The sequence below is a fragment of the Myotis daubentonii genome, chromosome 9, assembly GCF_963259705.1.
Source record: "Myotis daubentonii chromosome 9, mMyoDau2.1, whole genome shotgun sequence".
Lineage (NCBI taxonomy): Eukaryota > Metazoa > Chordata > Mammalia > Chiroptera > Vespertilionidae > Myotis > Myotis daubentonii.
The window spans coordinates 55603187-55628579 of NC_081848.1; the positions used below are offsets into that span (position 1 = coordinate 55603187).

The following is a 25393-nucleotide window of genomic DNA, read 5'->3' on the forward strand; positions in this document are numbered from 1 at the left end:
GGTGCTGGTCCGACTGGGCAGGGGTGCTAAGAAACTGGGGTTCCCTTCTGGTGAGGGCTTGGCAGGCAGGAAGCTTCACATTCTACCCTGTTAGGTGCACACCCGTTTGTACTGGCTCCCTTATCTCAGGGCAAAAGCCCAAGTCCTCACCGTGGCCCCATCAGGCCCTACACCCTCTGCCCACCCCTTCATCTCACCGCCTCCTCCCCTGCCCTCCACTCTGCTCTGGCCCCCCGGCCCCCTTGCTGCTCTCCCCACACAGCCAGGCCTCCTCTCCTCTCCAGGCCTTTGCACTTGCTGTTCCCTCCACCTGGAATGTCCTTCCTTCAGAAAACATACTTCTCACCTTTTTCAAGTTTTTGCTCAAACATCATCTTCCCACAGAGGCCTTTCCTGACTACCTGCCATTTAAAACCGTAATTTCTCCTCCCACCTCACTTTCGATCCCTGTCCTCCTTTCCGGCCTCTCTCCTTAGAGATTTCTCTATGTAAATTGTTCAGTGATGGTCTCCACTGACCAGAATGTACGCTCCATGAGGGCAGAGATTTCGTCTGTTTGTTCACTCCTGTTTCCCCTTCTAACACATGGGTTCATGCCTGGTGGAATGCAATGTATGAGTGCATGTAACATGTGTAACACATAAACACATACTCCTTTACAGTTATTTATACTCATGCATATGGCCCGCCACATATTCACATCCAAACTCACGAAACCATACCCACACATTCCCAACCAGACATGCACAGAGGAGTGCACACACACAGACACACACACACACACACACACACACACACACTCCCTGAGCTGTGGGAAGGGAGGCAGGGGCTGGGCCTGGGCCCAGCAAGCCTGACCCGCGGCCCCCGGCCCCCGGCCCTGTGCCTCCTGTCCGCAGTCTCATACGCGGTGCAGGCCTGCAGCGTGCTCATGGAGGAGCTGTTTGCGCCCTGCTCCCTGTACCTGAGCCCCGTGCCCTACTTTGAGCAGTGCCGCCGGGATGCCTGCCGCTGCGGGCAGCCCTGTCTGTGTGCCACGCTGGCCCACTATGCCCACCTGTGCCAGCGCCACGGGCTCCCCGTCGACTTCCGCACCCACCTGCCAGCCTGTGGTGAGTGCCCCACACTTGTGCGCCCGTGTGAGGGGGGCTGGAGGAACGGGAGCTCCAGACCTGAGTGTCCACCTGAACTCTCCCCTCGCATGTCCCCAGTCTTCTCCAGCCTCACATCCCGCCTCGCAAACAGCTTCTCCTGTTCTCCACCTCTGCCCAGGGCCCTTGGTCACTCAGGCCTGACGCCTGGGACGTGTGACACCTAACTCCTGTCTTACCCTCACCTCCATCCCATCTCCAGGTCCTGTCACCCCCCCCCCCCACACACACACACACACACACACCTCTCAGCACTTGCATTGCCACCACTCTGGTCAGAGCTGGAATAAGCTTTCTAAAGACCGCCAGCTCCATGGCCCTCGGGTGCACGTGTGGCTCAATGGGCATGAGCTGGCCCATACCCACCACACCCCGGCCACACACTTCCCATCTCTTAGTTGTCTCTGTGCCCCTAGCCCCAGCACTGGGCCCCACTCTCTGTAAGCCTTAGGGAAATGTCTGTTGAATAAATGAAAAAGTAACAGTACTGGGAGTCAGGAGGCCTGAGTTCTAAGCCAGCCCAGCAGGTAATTGCTGTGTGTCCCTGGCAAGGCCATGCCCTCTCTGAGCCGAAGTTTCTCTAGAGGTGACTGGATAGGACGAGTGGTTCTCAGCATTAGAACATTAGACTCACCCTGGGAACTTTTTCAAATGCACTTCCTGGGCCACATTCAGTTCAATGAAAACAACGTACCTGCGGAGGGGCTGGCATCAGCATCTTTAAAAACTCCCAGGTGGTTTGGTGTGCAGCCCCAGTGAGAGCAACTGAGCGGGACGGTCTCAGGGGATCTACTTCCCCCGACGGGGGGTGGGAGACCGGAGGAGTGGGACAGCGGCCAGATTCAGTAAAGAGAAGACCGTCTGGACGAGAGGCAGCCGAGGGGGCATAATTGATCTTCACGGCCCAAGTTGTTACAAGTGTGGAAATGAGAGGGGCAGGAGTGTGTGTGTGTGTGTGTGTGTGTGTGTGTGTGTGTGTGAGATGGGGCGGGTATGTGGCGGTCAGGGGCCAGTGATTTCCACTCCTCCCCCAGTATCATTCCCTAAGAGGAATGCCCTGCAAAGAACAAGAAACACCAGTGGCAGCCAGGCTGAAGTCGGGGCTGGGGCCCAGCCTGCCGCCCTGCCACGCTGGTGTAGTGGGAGGCAGTGGGACGCTGCAGTCAGACTGGGTTTAAATCCCGACTCTGACCTAACCTGCTGTGTGACTTTGGGTGAGTGTCTTAACTTCTCTGGTTCTCAGTTCTCCTCATCAGGATAATGACCCCGCACTACACAGTTGTGGGGACAGTTCCATTTTCTACTACAGCACTGTCCTGTGAGGCCACCAAGGAGTACAGCCCCTGCGTGGCCCTGTGTGGACAAACCTGCCAGGACCTGGCTGGCCCTGAGGCCTGTGGCGGTGACCTCAGCGAGGACGAGTGTGTGGAGGGCTGTGCCTGCCCCCCGGGCACCTATCTGGACACCCAGGCTGACCTCTGTGTTCCCAGGTGAGCAGGTCAGCTTGACCTCTGCCAGTCGGGGAGGAGGCTGGGGTCTCCAGGGCACCGAGACTAGGGAGCCTGCCTGGGCCTCTGATGTCCCTCCTTCATCTCACAGTCACAGGGCAGATCTGAGTGGGCAAGGTGGGTGGATGGGTGGGCTCCCTCCTCAGTTCTGGCTCTTCAGGCCACTCCACAGAGACAAAACTACCCCACAGGCAGTGGGGCCCTGGAGTCACACTGGGTTTAAATCCCAACTCTAACCTTGACCTGCTGTGTGACCTTGGGTGAGTGTCTTAACATCTCTGGTTCTCAGTTCCCCTCATCAGAAGGACCACAAGACGGAACCACCCCACAGAGCCAAGAGAGTCTCTCTGCCCTCACCTCTCCCCTCTGTCCACAAATATTTATTGACCCCCTAGTGTGGTCCTGGCATTTCTAGGTCCAGGGAATTCAACAGTGAACAAACAGAATGCTGTCCTCATGGAGCTCCCATTCTAGGTGGTGGGGTGCGTAACAGACAGACAGACAGACAGACAGACAGACATTTATGGGTCTGGTGGTGATCAGAGCTACAGAGTAGAGTGAGAATAGGAGTCCTTGGGGGTGGGGAGGGTCACCATTATGTCACCTGAGAGGAGCATGGAAGGAAGCCCTTTCTGATGAGGCAACTTTGGAAGTGAGGGAAGAGCGCTCCAAGCAGAGAGGATGGGACAGCCCTGAGGCTGCTGTAGGCCTGGTCTGAGTGTGGCTGGAAGGCATGATGGGAAGTGGAACCCTCCCAGGATCCCAGGGTTGACAGGCAAGGCCCTTGATTGCCAGCCATTTCTCCATCTGTAAAATGGTTTCGTATACGACTGAGTGGGGTGGGGGCTGGAGAGAGGCCTCTTTTGGGGGTAATATCAGAATCACTCAGGCCTTTTTAAACTCCAGAATCCTCCCCAGAGATCCAGCCCCTCCACCCCCGATGTTGAGCATTGCCAAGAGGGGAGCCTCTGTAGGGTATATGGGGGTGGGGGTCGGGGGCGACTGGAGAAGGAGAAAGTGACTGAGAAACCTGGGGGTCGGATGGGTTCAGACTTCCCTTCCAGCCCGCAACGGCTCTGCTCCAAGGCCTGCCCTTGGCTATAGCCCACAGGTGCTGTGGGAGGCATGTGAGGAGGAAACAGTCTTTGCCCTCAGATGACCTACAGTGAGGAACTGGAAGACAGCACAAGGATCCTTGCCTGACAAGGTCCATTGTGAGGAGCTGATGACATGAGGGCCTTGCCTGGTGCTCAAAATATGTGACAACCTATGTGGCACTCCACAGCAATTAGAACAGATGCTGGGTGTGAATGACCAATACAAGACTATGGCCCTGTCCCTGACACGGCATGGGCTCAGGCAGCGTGGCCTTGATTTTTCATCCAAAAGAGATTGGCGTTGGGAGAGCATGGAGACCTTGAGTCTGGGGCCCATCCCTGACCTCCGTCCCGGGTGCCAGGCTGGCTTCCTCACTCCTGAGAAATGGGTCACATGTCACAGTAGATGCCATTAGATGTCCCGATGCCCCTGGCTGGCAGAGTGAGTCCCTGTCCTTGGCAGTCCCTGTCTTGGCCCCTGCGTCCGCTCACTGTTCTCTGTTCCTGGGTTTTATAGGAACCAGTGCTCCTGCCACTTCCAAGGAGTGGACTATCCCCCGGGGGACAGCGACATCCCGTCTCTGGGCCACTGGTGAGCTCCCTGTGCAGCAGTGCTGCTGTCTTCCCTGTAAGTGGAAGTTGCTAACTGAAGAGAGCGCATCTGAGCAGGACGTCCCATGGATGGCACCCACCTCTGCACAGGAGCCAGGGACAGGCAGCGGGTGTATCTGTCTGAGCCCAGAGACTGGGTGCAGTGACTCAGGGTTTCCGGGGCCTGCAGTGACAGGGCTTTGGTGTCTGGGCTGTGCAGTGATTGGGTCAGCTGACCAGCATCTCTCTCTCTCTCTCTCTCTCTCTCTCTCTCTCTCTCTCTCTCTCTTCTCTCTCTCTCTCTGCAGCCACTGCAAAGATGGGGTCATGAGCTGTGACAGCAGAGCCCCAGGTACGGGGACTGGAAGGGAGGGGGCTCTTCCATGTAGTGGGGTTATAGAGAGGAGAGTGGGGAGCTCAAAAACAGATCGGGACGGGGAGCGGCCACCCCCAATCTTGCCCTACACTGAGCCTTCTGTGTTCCCTGCCCTCTCGGGAAAGACTCCAGCTTGGAGGGTGGCGTCCAGAAGTCCTGTCCCAGCCTCAGCCCCACCCTGGCCCGTCCTTCCTGCTTCTCTAGGAGAGCCTGAGACCGTCTCTCTCAGGGGGGCCAGCTGGGGTCTGGACGGTCCCTGGACTTCCCCTGGGTCCTGGATTTCCTGGGCCTAAGCCATCACGTGTCTACTGAGGCAGACTCTCTGCCCAGTCGGGTGCTGGACGTGGGGGTCACAGAGATGGGGAGGACAGCCTGGGCCTTTGAGACATTCCCAGGCCATAGAGATGGGGGTGAGGTGGCCCAACGATGGGTCAACCTGTGAGGGGCTTGGAGGTGGTAGAACGGAGACTGGGGTCTTCAGGGAGGGTCTCTTGGGGCAGAGGGGGCCACTGAGGGTGGAGATCAGCACAGAGGGGACCAGAGACTAATCGTATGGCCGGTGGCCAAGAGCAGGGCCTCCAGAGTCAGGCAGCCTCGGTTCAGATCCTGCCCAGCACTCACTAGCTGTGCAGTCCCGGGTAACTCACTTCACCTCTCTGGGCCTTTGTTAACTTTTTGTAAGTAACCTAGACTTCTGCATTCTCCCCATGTCCCATGTGTATTCCTAAAAGTGTTCTCCTTTGATCACTTCTGGCTTTGGGTTTCTGCCTCTTTGGGACTTTCATTTCATCTCCTGTGGCTATTCCTTTCCCTGCTCCATCCCAGGCTGGGCATGAAACTCAGCTCCCTTGTACTGATTTTCCTGAAGATCATGCACACAAGTGTGAGTGTGCACAGTCAACGTGACTGAAAACCTGGCGAGAGGAGAGAGAGAGAGAGAGAGAGAGAGAGAGAGAGAGAGAGAGAGAGAGAGAGAGATTATGTCACAGTAATACAGGTAATGGGAACTGACTTCCTGTTTTTAAAAGCCCTCTGGCCACCCCGCCTCACTGCAGGGCTACCCTATTTTTGGCTCCTCTCCTCATCCCTCTGGGCACTTCCTCTCTATCCTGCCTTTTGCAAGCAGAAGTGGTTTCTCTACATTATATGGGGACATGAAGGAAAGAATACCTCACAGAGCTGTTACTGGAGTAAATAAAAAAAACGCATGTGAAGTCGGGGAGCAGTGCCTGGTGGGAGGACATGTTCGGTAGCTGGGGCTGGTAGCTGAGGAGGTTGTCCTGCTCTGGGACACCACACATCCCTCCTCTCCACGTGGGATGTGCACATGGGAACCCAAGGAACGTCCAGAAGCAACCAGGGCACCACAAAGCATCAGGGCCCCATCTCCCACTGCATCTCCCAGATGCTGGGTCCCCTCATCTCCCTCGCCAACCCTGCCCCCCAGGAGCCCACCCCCAGGCCCGGGTGTTCCAAGCATCTTGCTGAGTGCCCGTGCTCCTCCCAGCACCCACCCTCTCCTCTTTCAGCCGCTGCCTGTCCAGCCGGCCAGGTCTTCGTGAACTGCAGCGACCTGCACACCGACCCCGAGCTGAGCAGAGAGAGGACGTGTGAGCAACAGCTGCTGAACCTGAGCGTGCCAGCCCGGGGCCCCTGCCTCTCAGGCTGTGCCTGTCCCCAAGGGTAGGTACCTACGTTGCCATGGCCTCCCACTCTGCGACCCTGAGGTGGAATGAGGGTCTGGGAAAACCTCACACAGCCTTGCAGGCCGACACTAGCCCGGGGCTGGCCTGTGACAACATAATGGCCAGTGAGGAGCCTGAGAGAGAGCAGGAGCATGCGGGGTGGAGTGTACCTGCCCCTGCTTATTACCAACAGGCAACCTTGGGTAAGGAAGGGGCCTGGCCTCTCTGAGGCTCAGTTTTTACATCTGTGAAATGGGAATAATAGTAATACCTAGCACCGCAGCAGGTTGTTGTGAGGATGAAACAAGGTACTGAAGTTGAAGCGCTGAGTGGGGTGTGGCAGGCTCTAGAGATCCAGTGGATTCAAGGCTGTGAGAGCGTAAACCCTTGTTTCAGCTCCCAACCTCTTTCCCTGAACAGAGGTCTGAACAGAGCCCTCTGGTGACAGTCTGGTGCCCCTATAATCCTCGCAAAAGCAAGGCCCACCCAGTGTCCCTCAGGTGCCATTAAAGCTGTGAAATCCATACGAGGTGGGTTTCGTGGGTTGCCTCGTGGGTGCTCTGTACACAGGTGGCTGCAGGGGCCCTGTACCCAGCTCTGCCAGTTCTCATTCCTGATGCTGGTCTTGCTTCAGGTCTGGGCTGAGAAGACAGATGGTGCCATGACTTGGCATTGCAGGGCTGTGTCCTTCAGCCTGTGCAGTGGTCAGTGGCCAGCTGGGAGTCGTGAGCCAGGCCTGGCAGCCAAGGGAAGTGAGGGGGTGGGGGATCAGGACTTCTAGGGTGGGAAAGGGAAGAGGCAGCCATTTGGAGCTTTGCTGGTTATGAAACACTTCGATATTACCATCCCATTCAATCTCAGAGCATCCCTCAAAGAGAGGAGGGAAGGATCATTATTCCCATTTTGCAGATGAAGAAACTGAGGCCGGGGCAGGATGGAGGGAAATGGTCTGCCCTGGCAGCCATGACTCAAAGCCCGCGGTGCTCACTCTAAAGCCTGCCCACTGGTTAGAGCGTGCTGGCTCCACGAGGCCCAAGGCCTGGTCCCCTACACAGAGGTCACAATGTGGGTGATGAGCCTGCCCCTTCCTAGGCAAGGGCATCCACAAGAAGCCCCGTGAGTCTCAAGAACCCGCACAGGATCCTAGGCCAACTGCCACCTGCTGCCAGGCCCCAGAGGAGCGTGCGAAGGGTGTCTGTCACTGAAGGCCTCTGTGGCACTGGCCTGTGTGCACCGGACAGGGCGAGCCAGGGCCTCTGGGGTCAGGAGCGGAGGGCCAGTCACTGCCCAGCACGGTGGGAAGGCCGCAGAGGGAAGGTGGAACTGGGAGGGGGGGTGGACTGGAATGGGAGACTTGGCTCCGTTCTGCCAGTGACTCATCACGTGACCTCTCTCAACAGATCCTCGTCTGTAAATTGAGGGTTGAGGGCTCCCTCCCGAAGGGGACTGGGGAATGGAGGGTTCAGCGAGACCCCTCTTGTGAAGGAGCTTTGGGGTTCTCTAGGGATGTATGTGCTCTTCAAATATTAATGTGCTCACGAATCTCCACCAGAGACTCTGCATTTCCAACCAGCTCCCCGGAGACCCTGTGCTGGTCTGGGGAACTCGCTTTGAGCATCAAGGGTCTAACGCCCTGTCCAACACTCGGACTCATTTAACCCGGAAGAGCCCAGAAGCCAGAGTGGGGTTCCCTTTTCACTCGCAGGCTCTGAAGGGGAGGAGAGGATGGGAAGGTTTCCAATGGGCTGGGTGACCTTGGGCAGGTTACCCGGCCACTCGGGCATCCGTTTTCTTGTCTGTAAGGCCCGGCTGGCTGCTGGTAGGACCTGTCTGAGCGGGCAGGACCCAAATCCTCCTCCCCTGCCCCATCACCTCTGGGGTATTTGCCCTCATGGCTCATGCCCTATGAGGAGCTCCCACACCTCCCATGGGGGCTTCTCCAAGGGAAATTATTACAATCTCAACTTGTAAGGAAAGGGCAGGCATCTCCTAGCTTCGTGGAGCGTCCTCCTGGGATTTGGGATAAGGTTCCCAATGATGTCCAAGCACCGTCCTAGCAACCCCTGTTGGGGACCTTCTGGGCTCCCCTTGGCTCCCATGCCTCTCCCCATAGTGTTTCTAAGAACCTCAGGATGCTGTATATTGCTGCAAAGGACCTGGCCACTGCAGGGGCCACGGAGGCTGGCGGTGTCACTGCAAGGGACCTGGGCCGCTAGGCAGTCTAGCACAGCGGTGATGTACTATCTCACCACCTCCTGGTGAGTTAGCCCCTGAACCTCAGGTTCCTCATCTTACAGTGGCGGAGAGTAGGCACTCGTGTGAGCAGACAGCGTTGTCTTCTTTCATTTGGATCCCATGCGTTTGCAATTGTCCCCCGAGGGGGCCTTGGAACTAGAAGGTCCTTAAACAGTTGAGGAAGGGGCGCCTCACAGATTGAGGGCACCTGGAGGACAGAGGCCAAAGCTCCAAGTCTTTTCTCGCTCCTCTCTGTGGTGGGCGCGAAGCAGGTGCTCGGGGACGCAGTCAGGCCTGCAGAGGGCCGGAGGGAGCACTGGAGGGTGGGTGGAGGGAAGACCTCTGAGGAAGCGTCTAGAGCCCGGGCCTGGGGCTGGAGGTGGAAGGCAATGAGCCAGCCCACTGCTGGTGTCTGATGCAATTATGGGGAGAGGAGGGGCAGGAAAACAATGTTACTGTGTCCATCCCCGGTGCGAGGCAGTGTGCCCAGCTCTGTAATTAGATTCTCATAATGACCTTGAGAGGAAGGTGTCATTATTTTCCTTTTACACATAAAAAGTAGAGGCTTAGAAAGGTGGCTTCAAGGAAAGCGTAATGGATGAAACGCAAGCCTTTCCCCCTGCTTCCTCCCACAATCGCAGTGACGTGCTGGTGATGGAGTAAATAAGGTATACATCCCCAGCGACAAGGAGAACAGCAGTGGGGTGACAGTGGACAAGATGGGTCCATTGTTTCTGAAGGAGGAATGAGCTGGGTGTGTGGAAACTGACCTTGTGAGCAGAGGTTGGCAGCTGATGCCTGGGCAGCCAGGAGAGCAGCCTACTTCCTGCGGACAGCTCTAGGACAGGAGGCTCTGGGAATCCCAGAAGGTGGGTGGGGGCAGGGAGACAGGCGGATGAGTCGCAGGTCATGTCAGGATCAGTTAGTCCACTGGCCCCTCTCCCCCCCCCCCCCCGGGGTCCTGAGACTGCCCTAGTGCCACCCAGCAGGAGAGAGGTGGTAAGAGTTTCCAGAGAAACCAAATCCGAGGCTTCGATCTTAGGGGGCAAGGAGGGACGAGAGATGGAGTGAAAACTGGGAGATGGAAGGAAAACCTACTGGGTCCCCAGCCTCTTCCCCAGCCTGGTTCCCAGGTCGGTGGCATCAAAGCTTTAGCCTCCCAGGCCACAGATGAAAGAGAATTCTTCTCTACATAATTGGCTGGGGCTAAAGAAAACAAACAACAGAAGCTAGCGTTTGGGGGATTCCCAAGAAAATGGTGGGTCCCCCTTAAAAATGGAGGTTCCAGTCAGCCTTTGGTGCCTCACTGTGTTTTTTTTCCTTTAAAGACTTAGGCATAATTTATATGTAATAAAATGCACAGATTCTGAGTATACAGCTGTGCTAAGCTTTGACAAATCTATGTCCTCTTGTAACCCACACCCCTCTCAAAATATAGAAGCTTCTGTCACTTTAAAAAATTCCCTCCTGCCCATTCCTTTCCCCAGGTGGTTCCTCTCCCCACCTTCACCAGGGCCTTCCTTTCAGCATAGACGGCCTCTGGCTGTTCTGGATGTTCAGGGCCATGGACTCAGACAGTATGACATCGCTCTTCCTTTCCTTAGCATATGTTTTCGAGGTTGATCCACGTGGCGACACTTTCCAGTCCTTTGTTTCTGTTTACTGCTCAGCAGTATTCCGTTGTGTGAATAGACAGTAACTCACTTACCCACTCGAACGCTGATGGCTGTTCGGGTTGCTTCCAGTTTGGGGTTACTTTGAATAAGGCTGCCCTGTCTTTCTCTTGGGTGAGCAGGTTGGCATGGAATTGGGCCCCAGGGTGGATTTCTGTGTAACCAGATGAGAAGCTTCCAAATAATTTTCCAAGGCGCTGGTACAATCGTACACTCTGACCGCGGAGAGGGCTGGCCGCAGCACCTTCACACTATCGCTTGGTGTTTTCTGACTTTTTTTGTCGTTTCAGTGAGAACATAGCCCTAGCTCACTACAGTTTTAATTTGTATCTCCCTAATGACTAACGGTGAGTCCTTTTTCACATGCTTTTTGAACAGCTTCCTTTGCGAAGTGTCCATTCAAGTCTTTTGCCTATTTTTCATTGGGTCGATATTTAAAATTGAGTTGTACAAGCTCTTCATATATCCCGGATGGAAGCCCTTTGTCCAACATATGAATTGCAAATGTTTTCTTCCAGTCTGTGGTTTGCCTGTTCATTTACGTAATGTGTTTCATATGTCTAAAGACTTCTGATGAGCAGAAGTTTTAAATTGTGGTGAGGTCTAGTAATTTGTCGTTTCTTTCTTTAGGATTAGTGCTGTCTGTGTCCTAAGAAATCTCTGCCAACTCCACGGTTGCAAAGATATTCTCCTATGTTTCCTTCTAGGAGCTTTACAATTTTAGCTTTTACATTTGGGTCTACAAGCTATCTAAAATTATCATATTTTGTATATGTTGCAAAATGAAGTCAAGTTTTTAATTTTTTCTCTGATGGCTATCTACTGGTTCTAGCCTCATTTTTTTAAAAAAATAAGACTTTCCTCTCCTTATTGAATTGTTTTGGCACTTTTGTAAAAAAAAAAAATCAATTGACTTTAGAAATGTGGGTCTATTTCAGGACTCTCTGTTTGGTTTCATTGATCTACTTTTCTATCTTTAGGCCTATATCACACTGTCTTGATTTCTAAAGCTTTATAGGAAGTCTTAAAATCAGAAAGTGATAGTGCTCCAACTTTGTTGCTTTTCAAAGTCTTTTTGGCCCTTCTAGGTCTTTGCATTTCCATGTAAATTTGGGATCAGCTTGTTAATTTCTTCCAAAGAGTCTCTGGGATTTTTTTCAATCTGTAGATCAATTTGGGGAGAACTGGCGCCGTCACACTCGTGAGTCTTCCGGTGCACAAACATGGTGTTATCAGTTCATCTATGGAGTCTTCTTTCATCTCTCTCAGCCATGCTTCAGTTTTCACATAAAGGTTTTTGCACATTTGTTATTGAATTTATTCATAAGCATTTGATGTTTTTATTGTGCATTGCATCTAAGTTGTCAACTTTATTGACTTGATACTGTATAAATATTGCTTTGTTTTCCTTTTAATATCTGTAGGGTATGCAGTGCTGTCTCCTCTTTGTTCCTGATATTGAAGATTTTATTTACTTACTAGAGGCCCGGTGTACGGATTCGTGCACCAATGGAGTCCCTCAGCCTGGCCTGTGAGGATCAGGCTGACACTGGCTCTTTGACATCCCCCGAAGGGTCCCAGATTGAGAGAGGGCAGTTCCTGGGTGACACATCCTGGAATCTGGCTCCCTCCTCTCTGGTTCTGGGTGTGTCACCCAAGAACCACAGCTGCCAAGTCACAGCAGCTCAGCAGCTCCTGTGTTGAGCATCTGCCCCCTGATGGTCAGTGCACGTCATAGCTACCAGTCAGAGTGTCTGCCCCCTGGTGGTCATTGCGCATGATAGCTACCAGCTGGCCAGTTGAACTAGGCTTTTATATATATAGATTTGTTTTTTACTATCCAGTCTAACCAGAGCGTTGCCAATTTTATTGATCTTGTCCAAGAACCAACTTCTGGTTTTATTGATTTTATGTTTTCTATTTTAATTCTGCTCTTATCTCTATTATTTCCTTCTTATTACTTACTTTGAATTTAATTTGGGTAGATTTTCTAATTTAGACATTTTATTGCAATTCCTTCTTATTTTCTAATATAAGTATTTAAAGCTATAAATTTCCCTGTAAGCACTGCTTTAGCTGCACTCTACTAATAGTGATACAATGTGTTTTTATTTTTTTTGGTAATATTTTCTAATTTCCTCTTTGATTCATGGTTTATTTAGAAATGCTACTAAATTTTGGAATATTTGGAGGTTTCCTTATATCTGTTCATTCCTGGTTTCTAATTTAATTTCATGGTGGTTAGAAAATATTCTTTGTATGATTTCAAGTCTTTGAAATTTTTTTATGGTATAGAATATAGTTATCTTGGTGAGCTTTCCATGTGTGCTTGAAAGCAATGTGCACTCTGCTATTATTGGATAGAGAGTTCTTTAATTGTCAATTAGGTAGAGAGCATTGTTAGACCTGTTCAAATCTTTTACATCTCTGATGATTCTGTTTGCCTATTTGTTCTATCATCAATGGAGTGGAGTGTTGGAATCACCAACTATAATTATAGATTTGTCTCTTTCACCTGTTAGTTCTTTGAGTTTTTTCTTCTGTTTTGTTTGTTTTTTAGGCTTTGTTACTTAGTGCATGCCATTGAGGATTGTTATGGTCTCTTGATAAATTGACTCTTTTACTGTCATGAAATAGCCCTCTTTATTACTGTTAATGCCACTTGTCTTGAAGTCTTCTTTGTCTGATGTTAATATAGCCATTCTGTCTTTCTTATGGCTGGTATTTCCCCCACCATTTACTTTTACCTTATCTGTGCTTTTATATTTTAATTGTGTCTTTTGTAAACAGAATATAATTGGATGTTGCTTTTTTAGCTTATGTTACAGTTTCTCCCTTTTTATTGGAGGATTTATGCGTTTGCATTTAATGTAATTTGACTAGATTCAATACTACCATCTAGTTATTATCTGTTTGTTCTATTGTTCTTTTTTTAATTCTTCTGCCTTCTTTTAGGTTAAGTATTTTCCAATATTCTATTTTATCTCCTTTATTAATTTTAAACTATATATCTTGGCAATTTTTGCAGTGTTTCTAGAGATTATATGTATCTTTCATTTATCAGTTTACCACAAATTAATATTTTCCACTCTATGTAGAATATTTGCAACAATGCACTTTCATTTATTTCCTTCTCATTCTTATTATTGTCATACATTTTACTTTTATATGTTATAAACCCCACAATTCATTGACATGAATCTTGCTCTCAATGCTGTTATCTCTTACAGAAATTAAGAAATAATTTTTTATGTTTACCAACAGATTTTCCATTTTTTTCAAGCTTTTCATTCCTTCACTTGGAGCTGCGTTTCCATCTTCCTGAAAAACTCCATTTAACATTTCTTTTACTGCAGGTCTACTGGGTGTTCCATGGGGAACGTGGTCTGTTTATTAGTCTACAGCTGGTGCTGAGGGGCAAATGGCATCTAGCCTGGTTGGGGGATGTGGCTGGTAGGGCATAGCCTTGCTTCCTGATGAATGGCAGAGCTGGGCCAACTCTGTGTCCGGGTTTTCCAGTTACCAAGGTACCTCTGAATCCCACTGGGCAGGATGGTAGTGGGTACATGGCCAGTCTCTTCTAGGGTAAATGCCGAGAGCCACCCTGGATGTTCATGTGGTTACGGGGTCCTCCCCAGATGACAGAAGGGAAGGGCGCTCTCCTGACCACCTGCTTACTATGTCCCGCAGCCTCCTCAGACACGGGGATGCATGTTTCCTGCCAGAGGAGTGCCCATGCACCTGGAAGGGGAAGGAGTATTTCCCTGGGGACCAGGTCATGTCTCCCTGTCATACCTGGTAAGTGAAGGCCCCACCCAGACTCTAGCTTTATCTGGGGGTGGGGTGGGGATAGATATGGGATGCAGGATCATGAACACAATCAAGCATGCCCCTTCCATATTCATGTTGTAGGGGTTTTGCCTCCATATACCAGTATATGCATAGAAAGAATTTTAGGGGTGTTTTTGTGAGTATTTACATGAATGTGATTTGTTCAGACATGTATATAAATGTATACATGCATATTTGTAAACTTGATGGTGTGTTTGCATATTTATATAAATGCATAAGGTGGGCAGAAATCCAAAACCCATAGAGTGTATACATGAATGTATATGCAAGTGCATATACTAGTATATGAACAGATGGGCATTCATAAACTTGAATATGTTAGTGAATATATACAATTACGGATTTGTGTATGCATACAGGTATGTTTATATATATGTGAGCATATACATTTTCACAATCAATGAGGCCTCTCAACAGGCTGGGCAGCTTCTACTGCGGCCACCTCTGCCAGGTGCCTCAGAGGTTCCAGCCGGGGCTTTCCAGGGCTCTGAGAGTCCTGATGCTCCCCCAACCTTCATGTATCTGTAGGATGGAGGCAGCCCTGCCACGCCCCAGGGGCCAGGGGCCAGCTCAGGGGCCCCGAAGCCCTGGCTCCTGCCACTCTCTGGCCAATGACCAAAGCATATCAGCTAGAGCAGTGGGGCTAAGATGGGGCGGGGAAGGAGACAGGATCAGGATGCCTCAGCTCATTCCAATGGGGCCTCCCACCCAGTGGAACCCATGTCCTGTCCTAGTCTCACATCATATTCCAGTGACTGTCCAAAGGGGTCAGGCTGGGTACAAGACCCTGGGTACAGTGGCTTTGGGTCAGGCTGGGTACAAGACCTGAGTACAGTGGCTTTGGGTCAGGCTGGGTACAAGACCTGAGTACAGTGGCTTTGAGTCAGGATGGGTACAAGACCCTGGGTACAGTGGCTTTGGGTCAGGCTGGGTGCAAGACCTTGGGTACAGTGGCTTTAGGTCAGGCTGGGTACAAGACCTGGGCACAGTGGCTTTGAGTCAGGATGGATACAAGACCCTGGGTACAGTGGCTTTGGGTCAGGCTGGGTGCAAGACCTTGGGTACAGTGGCTTTGGGTCAGGCTGGGTACAAGACCTGGGCACAGTGGCTTTGGGTCAGGCTGGGTACAAGACCTGGGTACAGTGGCTTTGGGTCAGGGGGCACTGACCCATGGTCTCGTGTTTCAGAGATGAGTGTGTTCTGTACGAGCCCTTCCCAGGCCCTCAGCTCTCCTGAACTGTCTCTTGTAGGCTGAGGAGCGTCTCCTAGACTCTGGGTTTCCTCTCACCCTAATGAGTGTGTGCACATGGAGTGTGCAGAGGCTGTGTGCTCCAAGGGTGGTGTCTCCTACATAAAGGGACCCACAAACCCACCCTCCAGGCTTCTGTGGGAGGCTGATGATGTTTGTTGGTTCCCGGCCCAGGGGCACACAGTAAGAGCTCAGTAGGCAATGTCTCCGTCAAGGATATTCAGGGGGGTGGGGGTACCGTGCCAGCTGGTCCGGTGCATGTGTTTCAGCGTGTGCCAGCAAGGCTCCTTCCAGTGTGCCCTCCATCCCTGTGCCGCCACCTGCACGGCCTATGGCGACCGGCATTACCGCACGTTTGACGGGCTCCCGTTTGACTTCGTGGGCGCCTGCAAGGTGCACCTGGTCAAGGTGAGCCCCTGGGTGCGTCTGCCCGGCTGGCTCCCTGAGGGCCCAGGGTAGCTGAAGCTGCAGACCTGTCAGCCTGGTGATGCTCTGGACTCCAGTGTGACGCTAATTGGGTGGTTGGGGATCTAAGCCCTGGGGTGCGGCTATCCAGAGGCGGAAGGAAATGTCGAGGAGCAAGCCAGAGGCTGGACAGAGCTCACCAGTCCTGAAGTGCTCCACTGCCTGTTCACTCACCATTAGAACCTTGGGTCCCTGTGTTCTTCTGTCTATAGTAACAGCTAATGCCTTTTGAGCTTTTGTTATGTGCATGGTGGTCGACTGAGCACTGTTTGTGGACTATTTTACTTCATTCTGACAGCAGCCCTACGAGGTAGTTATTGACCCCATGTTATACTAGTAGATGTAGCAACTGGGGCTTTGAAAGGGTAGGTATGTTGCCCAAGGTCCCACTGCCAGGCAGTGGCAGAGCTGGGTCAGGTTTGAACTAAGAAGTCCGACTGGAGAATTGGTGCTTAAGGAGTCACGTGGAGGAAGAGGCATGGTGATGGGGTGGGGCACAGTAGAAGCAGGATCCCCTCCAGCAGGAGGAAAGGGTACCAGCAGGGTAGGTGGGAGGGTGCCAGAGACACACCAGGGGACCTTGGTTTTGCTAAGGGCCAGTCTATTTCATTATCTATATATATATGTAAAAGAGTAACATGCAAATCGACCAAACGGCGGAACAACCAGAACAACTGCTCGACCAGTCGCTATGAGGCGCACTGACCACCTCTTGGTCCCTCCCCCTGGCTGGCAGGCTCCGATCCCCCAATGGCAAACAGGGAACTGGGGGGTGGGAGGCGGTGGGGGCTGGGCCAGCTGCCGGGCAGCCGGGGAAGATGGCCCTGATCACAGGCCAGGCCTAGGGACCATACCTGCACACGAGTTTCGTGCCCCGGGCCTCTAGTGTAATAATAATAAACCTTTTATGGAATGATCCTATCTATGGGGCACATCATTTCAAAGCTCCACAGACCCGATTTTATTTTTTAAATTTCGAAGCTAATGTATGTCCTTCACTAAGATTTAAAATAATAGAATAGCACATATTAAAAACAAATATTCCTCCTCATATATTTTTTGTTCTCATTCCCTGTTCCTAACAGGTGTGAATCCTGAAAGATCATTTTTCATCACACACACGCACATATACACTCTTTGTTTCGTTTATATGGATAAGTTTCTACAATTTGCTTTTTTCCCCACTTAACAGTATACCTTGAACATTATCTCATATAGTCAGTGCACACTTTTTTCTTTCTTCTTCCTGTTGAATTCTACAGAGAGGACATGCTCTAGTTTGTTTTATTATTCCCTCATTGATGGATTTTTAGGCTGTTGCCAATATTTAAATGCACAATGAGTATTTTTGTGAAAGTATCTCTAGACTTTTAGAAGTGAAATTGCTATAAAAAGTATGTACATGTAAAATATTGCTTAATGCCTGCAAATTGCCCTCCAGAAAGGCTTACACTGCCACCTACCATTATCACTGTATGTGAGACAGTGTCCCTTCCCCCACACGCCTGTCCTCCTATCATTCATTCATTCATTCATTCATTCATCCATTCACTCATCAGATACTTTTTGGAGAGCCACTACATGCTAAACACTGCACTAGGTGCCTCCCCCCCACCCCCCAAAGGACACTGAGCTTCAGAAAACTGAAGTAGGTTGCCCAAAGTCACACAGCTAATAAGAGGTAGAAGTGAGTTGAAAGCCACTTCAGAGTCATGTCCCTCTACCCCTGTGCCTCTCAGCAGACCTCTTCTCTCGCTGGTTTCACTAAAGGAATTTGTTTTCTCCTCAGAGCACATCAAATTTCAGCTTCTCTGTGATTGTAGAAAACGTAAACTGCTACAGCTCTGGCATCATCTGCAGGAAATTTATTTCCATCAACGTTGGGAGCTCGCTCATCATCTTTGATGACGACTCGGGAAATCCCGTAAGGCCCGGTGCAGGTGAAGGTTGTAGGGTCACTTGGCAGGTTAACAGGGGCTGAGGGCGGAAGAGGGCTAAGGACTGGTTTCTTTACCACAGCAATTTCTCTGGGAGCCCTGGAATCAGCAGCTCAGATTGTTCCTGACCTTGGCCAGGGTCAGGAACACAGAGGTCAATGTCAAGGTGTGAGGGAGGCGTAGGAGTTGGTGAGGTCCCGGGGCTGGGCAGTGACCTGTAGCCAGGCCCAGCTGCCCCAGGTGTTGGGGCACGCTTTGGCCTCAGGAATGACCATCTCTGTCGCCTCAGAGTCCTGAGAGCTTCCTGGACGAGAAGCAAGAGGTCCACACGTGGCAAGCAGGGTTTTTCACGCTGGTGCATTTCCCACGGGAGCACGTCACCCTCCTATGGGACCAGAGGACCACAGTGCACATCCAGGCTGGGCCGCAGTGGCAGGTAGTCACATGACGAGTGACCCTCCAGGAGCCATCTGCTCCTGCCTGGGGCTGAGCCGAGCCCCTGGGTGTCCGTGGGTGAGCTGTACCCTCCCGGGGGAGCCAGCAGCAGCATGCCTTCTGTCCTGTCCTCCCCACCCCTTCTTCTCTGACCCTTCACCTACTCCTCTTCGTCCTCTTCATCCTGGGACCTCAGTAGTTGCTTCTGGGCTCATGACAGATTCCTGGGCTCACGGCAACCCCCTGCCCATGGTTCACCCCTGGCGAGCCTGCAACTGACATGGGTCCTCTCTTCTTCCAGGGCCAGCTGGCGGGGCTCTGTGGGAACTTTGACTTAAAAACCATCAATGAGATGAGGACCCCGGAGAACTTGGAGTTAACTAACCCCCAGGAATTTGGCAGCAGCTGGGCTGCAGTTGAGGTAAAGCCCCCGTGAGCTGGGCCCTGGCCAACGCAAGAGGACCTGGCCCAGGTCAAGCAAAAGGGACACTGGTGTGAGGCTGCTCCTTCTTCTCTCGGCCCAGGCTATCCTGTGGCCCAAGGACACCTACCATCCCATCTCACTAATCAGTGCACACCTGCCTGGGCCAGGCTCCGGGGGGGTGGGGGCGGGGGAGGACTGGGAAGGAGACAGTCTCTGTCTAGGAGAGATGACCACCTAGCAGGAGGGTGAGGCTTGTTGAAGCATCACCATCTTACCCACGTCTGTGCCCCCAGTGCCTGGCACTAGGCCTGGCATAGAGGAGAAGCCAAGAGAGACCCGTGTGGGTTGAGGCAATTTGAGAAGGCTTCATGAAGGTGGTGAACTAGTGTGGTACTTCAAGAATAGGACAAACTTAGAAGGATGAATATGTCAGAGAGAAGACCTCTGAAAAGGGAGAACAATATTAGCAGAGGCAGAAATGAGGGGGGTGTCTGACTGAGGCTGCCAAGCTGTGAGCACTGACCCTGGGTTCTTGTCTTGGGTCATCAGGGACTTGGGTAACCTTAAGTCCCATCTTCTCTGGTCCTCTGTGAAGGGGTTGTGCCAGGAGAGGTATGGTGAATAGATTTCACCTCATCTGACAACTCTGATCCGCGAGAAGAGGCTGCCAGGGGTGCTATGTTGAGAGATATCTAAGACTTGTGTCAGGCTCAGTTGGAAGGAAAACCGATTAGTTATGTCTTCCATGGGGCAGCAGTGGAGGGTGGGGATGAGTGTTACAGTCGCCTTTCCTGGATTGAGTAGTTTTAGGTCCTTAATTCTCTGTTGGGGAGCAGACAGAGATGCGCCCATGTGGACTGGGGTCAGGAGAGCTGTCAGTCATGGCCTGGAGCTCCATGTCATCCTAAGGCGGGACAAGGCTGTTCTCACAGCCTCAGAAAGGTGTGCTCTGCCCCATTCTCGTTCTGGAGAAGCTGAGTGGTTGACTAACCTTTAGTGCTCCCCTCCTTCCACCAGCTATTTCTCTCTGGCTACTCGCCTTGGGCATTTCCCCGGGGGGCTGTAGTGAACATGTAGGCCTGAGGGAGGAGGGGGGTCAGCTGACATCAGGAAATCGTGTTATCTATAGCTGTGCAGCAACAGTCCCTCGGGCTAAACAGCAGTCAGCCATCCACACGTATGACCGGTTTCTGTGGGTCAGGAGTCAGGGCGCGGCTTGCCCGGTCCTCTGCCTCAGGTACCACAGGCTGCAGTCAAGCTGTCCGCTTCGGCTGGGCTTTCCTTCGCTTCGGAGGGTGGGGTGGGTGCATCTGCTTCCTCGCCCACTCACGTGGCAGTCAATAGCATTCAGTTCTTTGCAACCGGGTAACTGAGAGCTTCAGTTTTTTGCTGGCTGTTGTCTGGAGAGACTCCAGCAAGATGGGCTCTACAAATAATGCAACAGAGTCATGCAATCACTGACATAGCCACGTCCATCCATCACCTTTGCTGTCTTCTGTTGGTTTAAAGCACGTTCTAGGCCCCTCCCACTCTCACGGGGAGGGAGTTATACAAGGACACGAACCCCAGGAGGTGGGATCAGGGGGTCACTCTAAGAGTCTGTCTGACCACATCTGGCAACAGGCGTCTGGGGGTAGAGAGGTCCACAGCCCTGCCTTTGCCCTCAGTGCCCAGACACCCTCGATGCCCGGGACACGTGTGTCCTGAATCCTCTCCGAGAACCGTTCGCCAAGAAGGAGTGCAGCATCCTGCTCAGCGAGGTGTTTGAGACCTGCCACCCTGTGGTGAGTGGGCCCCAGCCAAGGCCACTCCTGACCCCACCTTTCTCCTCGGGTCCCTCCTGCTCTCAGACCCCAACCCCCGTCATGCCTCGGGAGAGACACCTCAGGCCTAGAGGGGAGACCCATTGCTGCCGCTCCCCTGACTCCAGCTCGGATGAAATAGTCTGTCCTGTTTCTCCAGACAACCCAGGACAGACAGCAGGACAAACAGAGCTGTGCCCTTTCGAGCCTGTCTCCACCTGGCTCTTCCCGGGGCAGGAAGTTCTTCTGAACCCCACACCCTCCTGCTGTGGCAGCAGCAGTAGAGACAGGAGAGCTGGGGCTCAGCTCTGCTCCGCAGCCTGCAGGCCCCCAAGGCAGCTGTCTCTGGCCCAGGCTGGCAGTTCATGCCCATGTCTGCTCCTCAGCCCCACCTCCAGCCCCGGGATCCAATGGCTTAGGCCCTGATCCTGCCTGCATGGCAGCTCACACCATCCTGTGGTCCCTTCGTGTTTCTGCTGCTCCCTGAGTCTGATTGGCATCAGCTGAGAAGCTTCCGGGCAAACATTCAGGGTCGGTCCTCTGACCTCTGACTTCTGACCTCCTCTAGGTTGATGTCACTTGGTTTTACTCAAACTGCCTGACGGACACATGTGGGTGTAGCCGGGGCGGTGACTGTGAGTGCTTCTGTGCCAGCGTGTCCGCCTATGCCCACCAGTGCTGCCAGCACGGGGTGGCCATCGACTGGCGGACCCCACGTCTCTGCCGTGAGTGTCCAATCACCTGAGGGGGAGAGTGGGGCCCTCTGTGGGCAGGCCTGGGGGGGACCATCACTCTGTCTAGCATTCGTTGAGTACTTATTCTGTGCCAGGCACCAGCTGCTCTGTGTGTATCATTCATTATCTAGAGGCCTGATGCACAAAAATCATGCAAGGGGTTCGGCCCTCGCAGCCCTGGCTTCGTCCGGAAGGTCATCCAGAAGGTCGTTTGGCTGTTTGGTCTAATTCGCATGTTATGCTTTTATTAGTATAGATTCTTTACCAACTACCCTTGAACAGGACTGTTTATTCCTGTTTTAGAGTTGAAGGAACAGGTTAGAGAGAGAGATTAAATAAGATGCCCAAGTTCACCCAGTGCAGCCTGGCTGTAACCTGTGCTCTTAACCACTGTGCTAGAGGAGTCAGGAGTCCTGGATTCCAGACTCAGAGCTGCCATTTGTGAGCTGTGTGACCTCAAACAAGCCCCCAACCTCCCTGCGGCTCAGTGTTCTCATCTGGAAAAGAATAGACTTGTCCCACCAGGTTTATTGTGAGGGTCAAATGCGATAGTGAATGTAAAAGCCCTTTGTCAGCTGAGACCTGCAGTCAGAGGCAGCCCAAGACATCAGTCTACCTAGGGCCTTGTGGTTTGCAAACACTTTTGGTTGCACACTCTTATCAAGTAAAAATATTTTGAACACACACACATATGCATACACAGGTACACATACATGTGTATATTATCAGCATAAATGTATGCCGGGGTCCAGCCCCAGCAGGTCCAGGGGTCCCCAAAGGTGTGGACGGAGTCGGCGAAGAAGGAATGACACGAAGACTGAGTTCAGTTGATCATCATAGCCGGGTTCTCTTGTCAGGGTCTGGTCAGGATCTCTAGCGAAGTTCTGGTTAGGATCTCCAGAGAGGTTCTGCTCAGGTTCTCCAGCCAGGTTCGGTCACCAGGTTCTAGTCAGGCTCTCCTGCCAATCTCCGCAGTCAGGTTCAGTCCAGGATCCCCTGCCATGCTCTCTCGCCAGGCTCCGCCTCCAGGCTCTGAGGCCAGTCCCTGTCCAGGATCCTCCGGCATGCTCTCACCAGCGAAGTTCTTCTGTCTCTAGAGAACGTTCTGTGTAGGTTCTGTGCCTAGGCTCTGTCTCTCTTGGTCCTGTCTTCCAAGCCCTGTGTTCTCAGTTCTGTGTTCTGAGTTCTGTCTCTTGCTGTCTTGTTACATCTGTATTTATACCAGTTGATTCAATCCTATCAATCTCTATTACAAAGGTTAGGGCGTTTCTTATCTCCATTCCAGGGAGTAAAGATTATGTAGTTTAAGCATGATTGTTCATAGTTAAAGGGATTAATTACCCGCCTGGCACTTAGTTGAGGGGTTTTATTCCCTCCCTAACTTCAGGGGAAAATCCCTACCTGGGGATTCAACCTTTCTCGGAGAGGTGACCTTGGTTAAAACACAGCGCCAAGAAGGTGAGCAAACATATTAAGAACCATATGCTATATATGCCAGGTCCCTTGAAACAGCAAGGATGGACCGGCTCCCGGCAAATTCCCCCTTTTTTATTTTTTAAAGGCAGGCATTAAAAAGAAAAACCTCAAATGCTCTCTTATATCCATTTTAAGAGTAGGATTGGCACTTTCCGCTATTACCTGAGTCCTGATCTATCATCCCAGGGAGAGCTTGCCAATCCTGCACTTTCCCAGGGTAGAAAGGCTGCAGTGGGGTTAAGGATAAGGCTCCTTGAGCCTACCTTCTCCCATGCCATTACATTTACCTTTCCTTCCTCAGAAAAGCATGGACATATTTCTTGTATAAAACGTTCTGTCTGACTGGGAGTAACCTTAATTCCTCTGCTAGCAAGCATATATGTTAAAAGATCAATACAGAGTCTTTTTTCTTTAGACTCAGTATGGCACATCTTCTTAATCTAAAGATCAATACAGAGTCTTCTTTCTTTGGACTCAGTATAGCACATTTTCTCAAACTAAGAATCAATACAGAGTCTTCTTTCTTTGGACTCAGTATGGCACATCTTCTCAATCTAAGTTCTGTACTATCCACCTTCTTACCCTATTTATCCTCTATAGGGGGGTCTGTAGCACCCTGGTGGAGTCCTATCCGTCCCGAGTGTGGGGGTTTTCAAGGGGGGGGGCTTACCTAAGGGAATCCTGTTCCAGGGATTCCCAAAGGTGTGGACGGAGTCGGCGAAGACTATCCACCCTCTTCCTACGGTGGAGTCCTATCCGTCCCGAGTGTGGGGGTTCTCAATGTGGTGGGGGCTTACCTAGGGGAATCCTTTTCCAGGGGTTCCCAAAGGTGTGGACGGAGTCGGCGAAGACTATCCACCCTCTTCCTACGGTGGAGTCCTATCCGTCCCGAGTGTGGGGGTTCTCAATGGGGTGGGGGCTTACCTAGGGGAATCCTTTTCCAGGGGTTCCCAAAGGTGTGGATGGAGTCGGCGAAGACTATCCACCCTCTTCCTAAGGTGGAGTCCTATCCGTCCAGAGTGCGGGGCGCTTACCTAGGGGTCCCTGTTCGGGCGCCAGATGCCGGGGTTCAGCCCCAGCGGGTCCAGGGGTCCCCAAAGGTGTGGACGGAGTCGGCGAAGAAGGAATGACACGAAGACTGAGTTCAGTTGATCATCATAGCCGGGTTCTCTTGTCAGGGTCTGGTCAGGATCTCTAGCGAAGTTCTGGTTAGGATCTCCAGAGAGGTTCTGCTCAGGTTCTCCAGCCAGGTTCGGTCACCAGGTTCTAGTCAGGCTCTCCTGCCAATCTCCGCAGTCAGGTTCAGTCCAGGATCCCCTGCCATGCTCTCTCGCCAGGCTCCGCCTCCAGGCTCTGAGGCCAGTCCCTGTCCAGGATCCTCCGGCATGCTCTCACCAGCGAAGTTCTTCTGTCTCTAGAGAACGTTCTGTGTAGGTTCTGTGCCTAGGCTCTGTCTCTCTTGGTCCTGTCTTCCAAGCCCTGTGTTCTCAGTTCTGTGTTCTGAGTTCTGTCTCTTGCTGTCTTGTTACATCTGTATTTATACCAGTTGATTCAATCCTATCAATCTCTATTACAAAGGTTAGGGCGTTTCTTATCTCCATTCCAGGGAGTAAAGATTATGTAGTTTAAGCATGATTGTTCATAGTTAAAGGGATTAATTACCCGCCTGGCACTTAGTTGAGGGGTTTTATTCCCTCCCTAACTTCAGGGGAAAATCCCTACCTGGGGATTCAACCTTTCTCGGAGAGGTGACCTTGGTTAAAACACAGCGCCAAGAAGGTGAGCAAACATATTAAGAACCATATGCTATATATGCCAGGTCCCTTGAAACAGCAAGGATGGACCGGCTCCCGGCAAATGTACATCACGAAATAGATAAAAAAGTAAATATTTTTAAAATGAAAAAGTATATAGAAGTTTAAATGATTGATTATTGATTATTTCTTTCTGCATAACAGTGATCTTCCTGGTGCAAGCACGCCTCACTGTGCAGTGCTATGGTTATTACACAGGCCTTGGGTCTGAACCCTCTGGGACTCAAGCTCCATCAAGCAGGGTGACCTGGGCACATTGCTTGCACTGAGCTGTAATCGAGGGTTCGGAGAACTGTACCTGCCTTGCAGGGTGCTGCGAGGTTTAAATGCGGTAGCACATGTAAAGCACTCGGCACGATGCTCTAGCTATTGCTGTCATATGTCATGGCGACGTGGGTGCTGGCATGTCCTGAGCCCTGGGGCTCCAGGCAGGATGACCTCAGGAAGAAGGGGGAGCAGAAGCGGCCCTTGGCTTCCCTTTTCTCTGCCTGTTTTCCCCTGAGACCCTTCCACCACCAGTGCCCTGGGCCCTCCTGCTGTCTGCTGCTCCCTCTCCTCTGATACAAATCCTCCAGGAAGGAGAAGGGGACCCACATGGACCAGGATCTGCTGTGCGCCAGGCCCTGTGCCTTCTGTGCGTTAACTCGCTAATCCGCAGGTGCAGGGCTGGGGCGAGGCGAGCGAGGCACTCAGTGGGGCACAACATAGGTCATATGTTGACAGTATATTTTAAAAATCAAAACAAATGTAAAAATAACTTTGATGAACAAGATACCAACATTTTAAGGAATGACAGGATTAGTATTATTGATTTTTTCCTTTTGCCTCAGGCTCCAGTATCACTCAGCAAGGTGCTGTCACTCATCCTAACTTTATTTTTAAAAATTTTGAT

General features: G+C 51.7%; 1 protein-coding gene across 1 annotated transcript in view; it reads left to right on the plus strand.

Moving 5' to 3' along the window:
• OTOG (otogelin) overlaps positions 1-25393 on the plus strand; it is a 77255-nt gene that overhangs the window by 18402 nt on the left and 33460 nt on the right. The window contains exons 19-30 of the mRNA XM_059709062.1: positions 897-1109; positions 2458-2638; positions 4271-4345; positions 4653-4696; positions 6250-6403; positions 14004-14111; positions 15684-15822; positions 17669-17803; positions 18106-18252; positions 18553-18672; positions 20343-20459; positions 21046-21202. Coding sequence (XP_059565045.1) covers positions 897-1109; positions 2458-2638; positions 4271-4345; positions 4653-4696; positions 6250-6403; positions 14004-14111; positions 15684-15822; positions 17669-17803; positions 18106-18252; positions 18553-18672; positions 20343-20459; positions 21046-21202 — 1590 coding nt within the window. The remainder of the gene's footprint in view (positions 1-896; positions 1110-2457; positions 2639-4270; positions 4346-4652; positions 4697-6249; positions 6404-14003; positions 14112-15683; positions 15823-17668; positions 17804-18105; positions 18253-18552; positions 18673-20342; positions 20460-21045; positions 21203-25393) is intronic.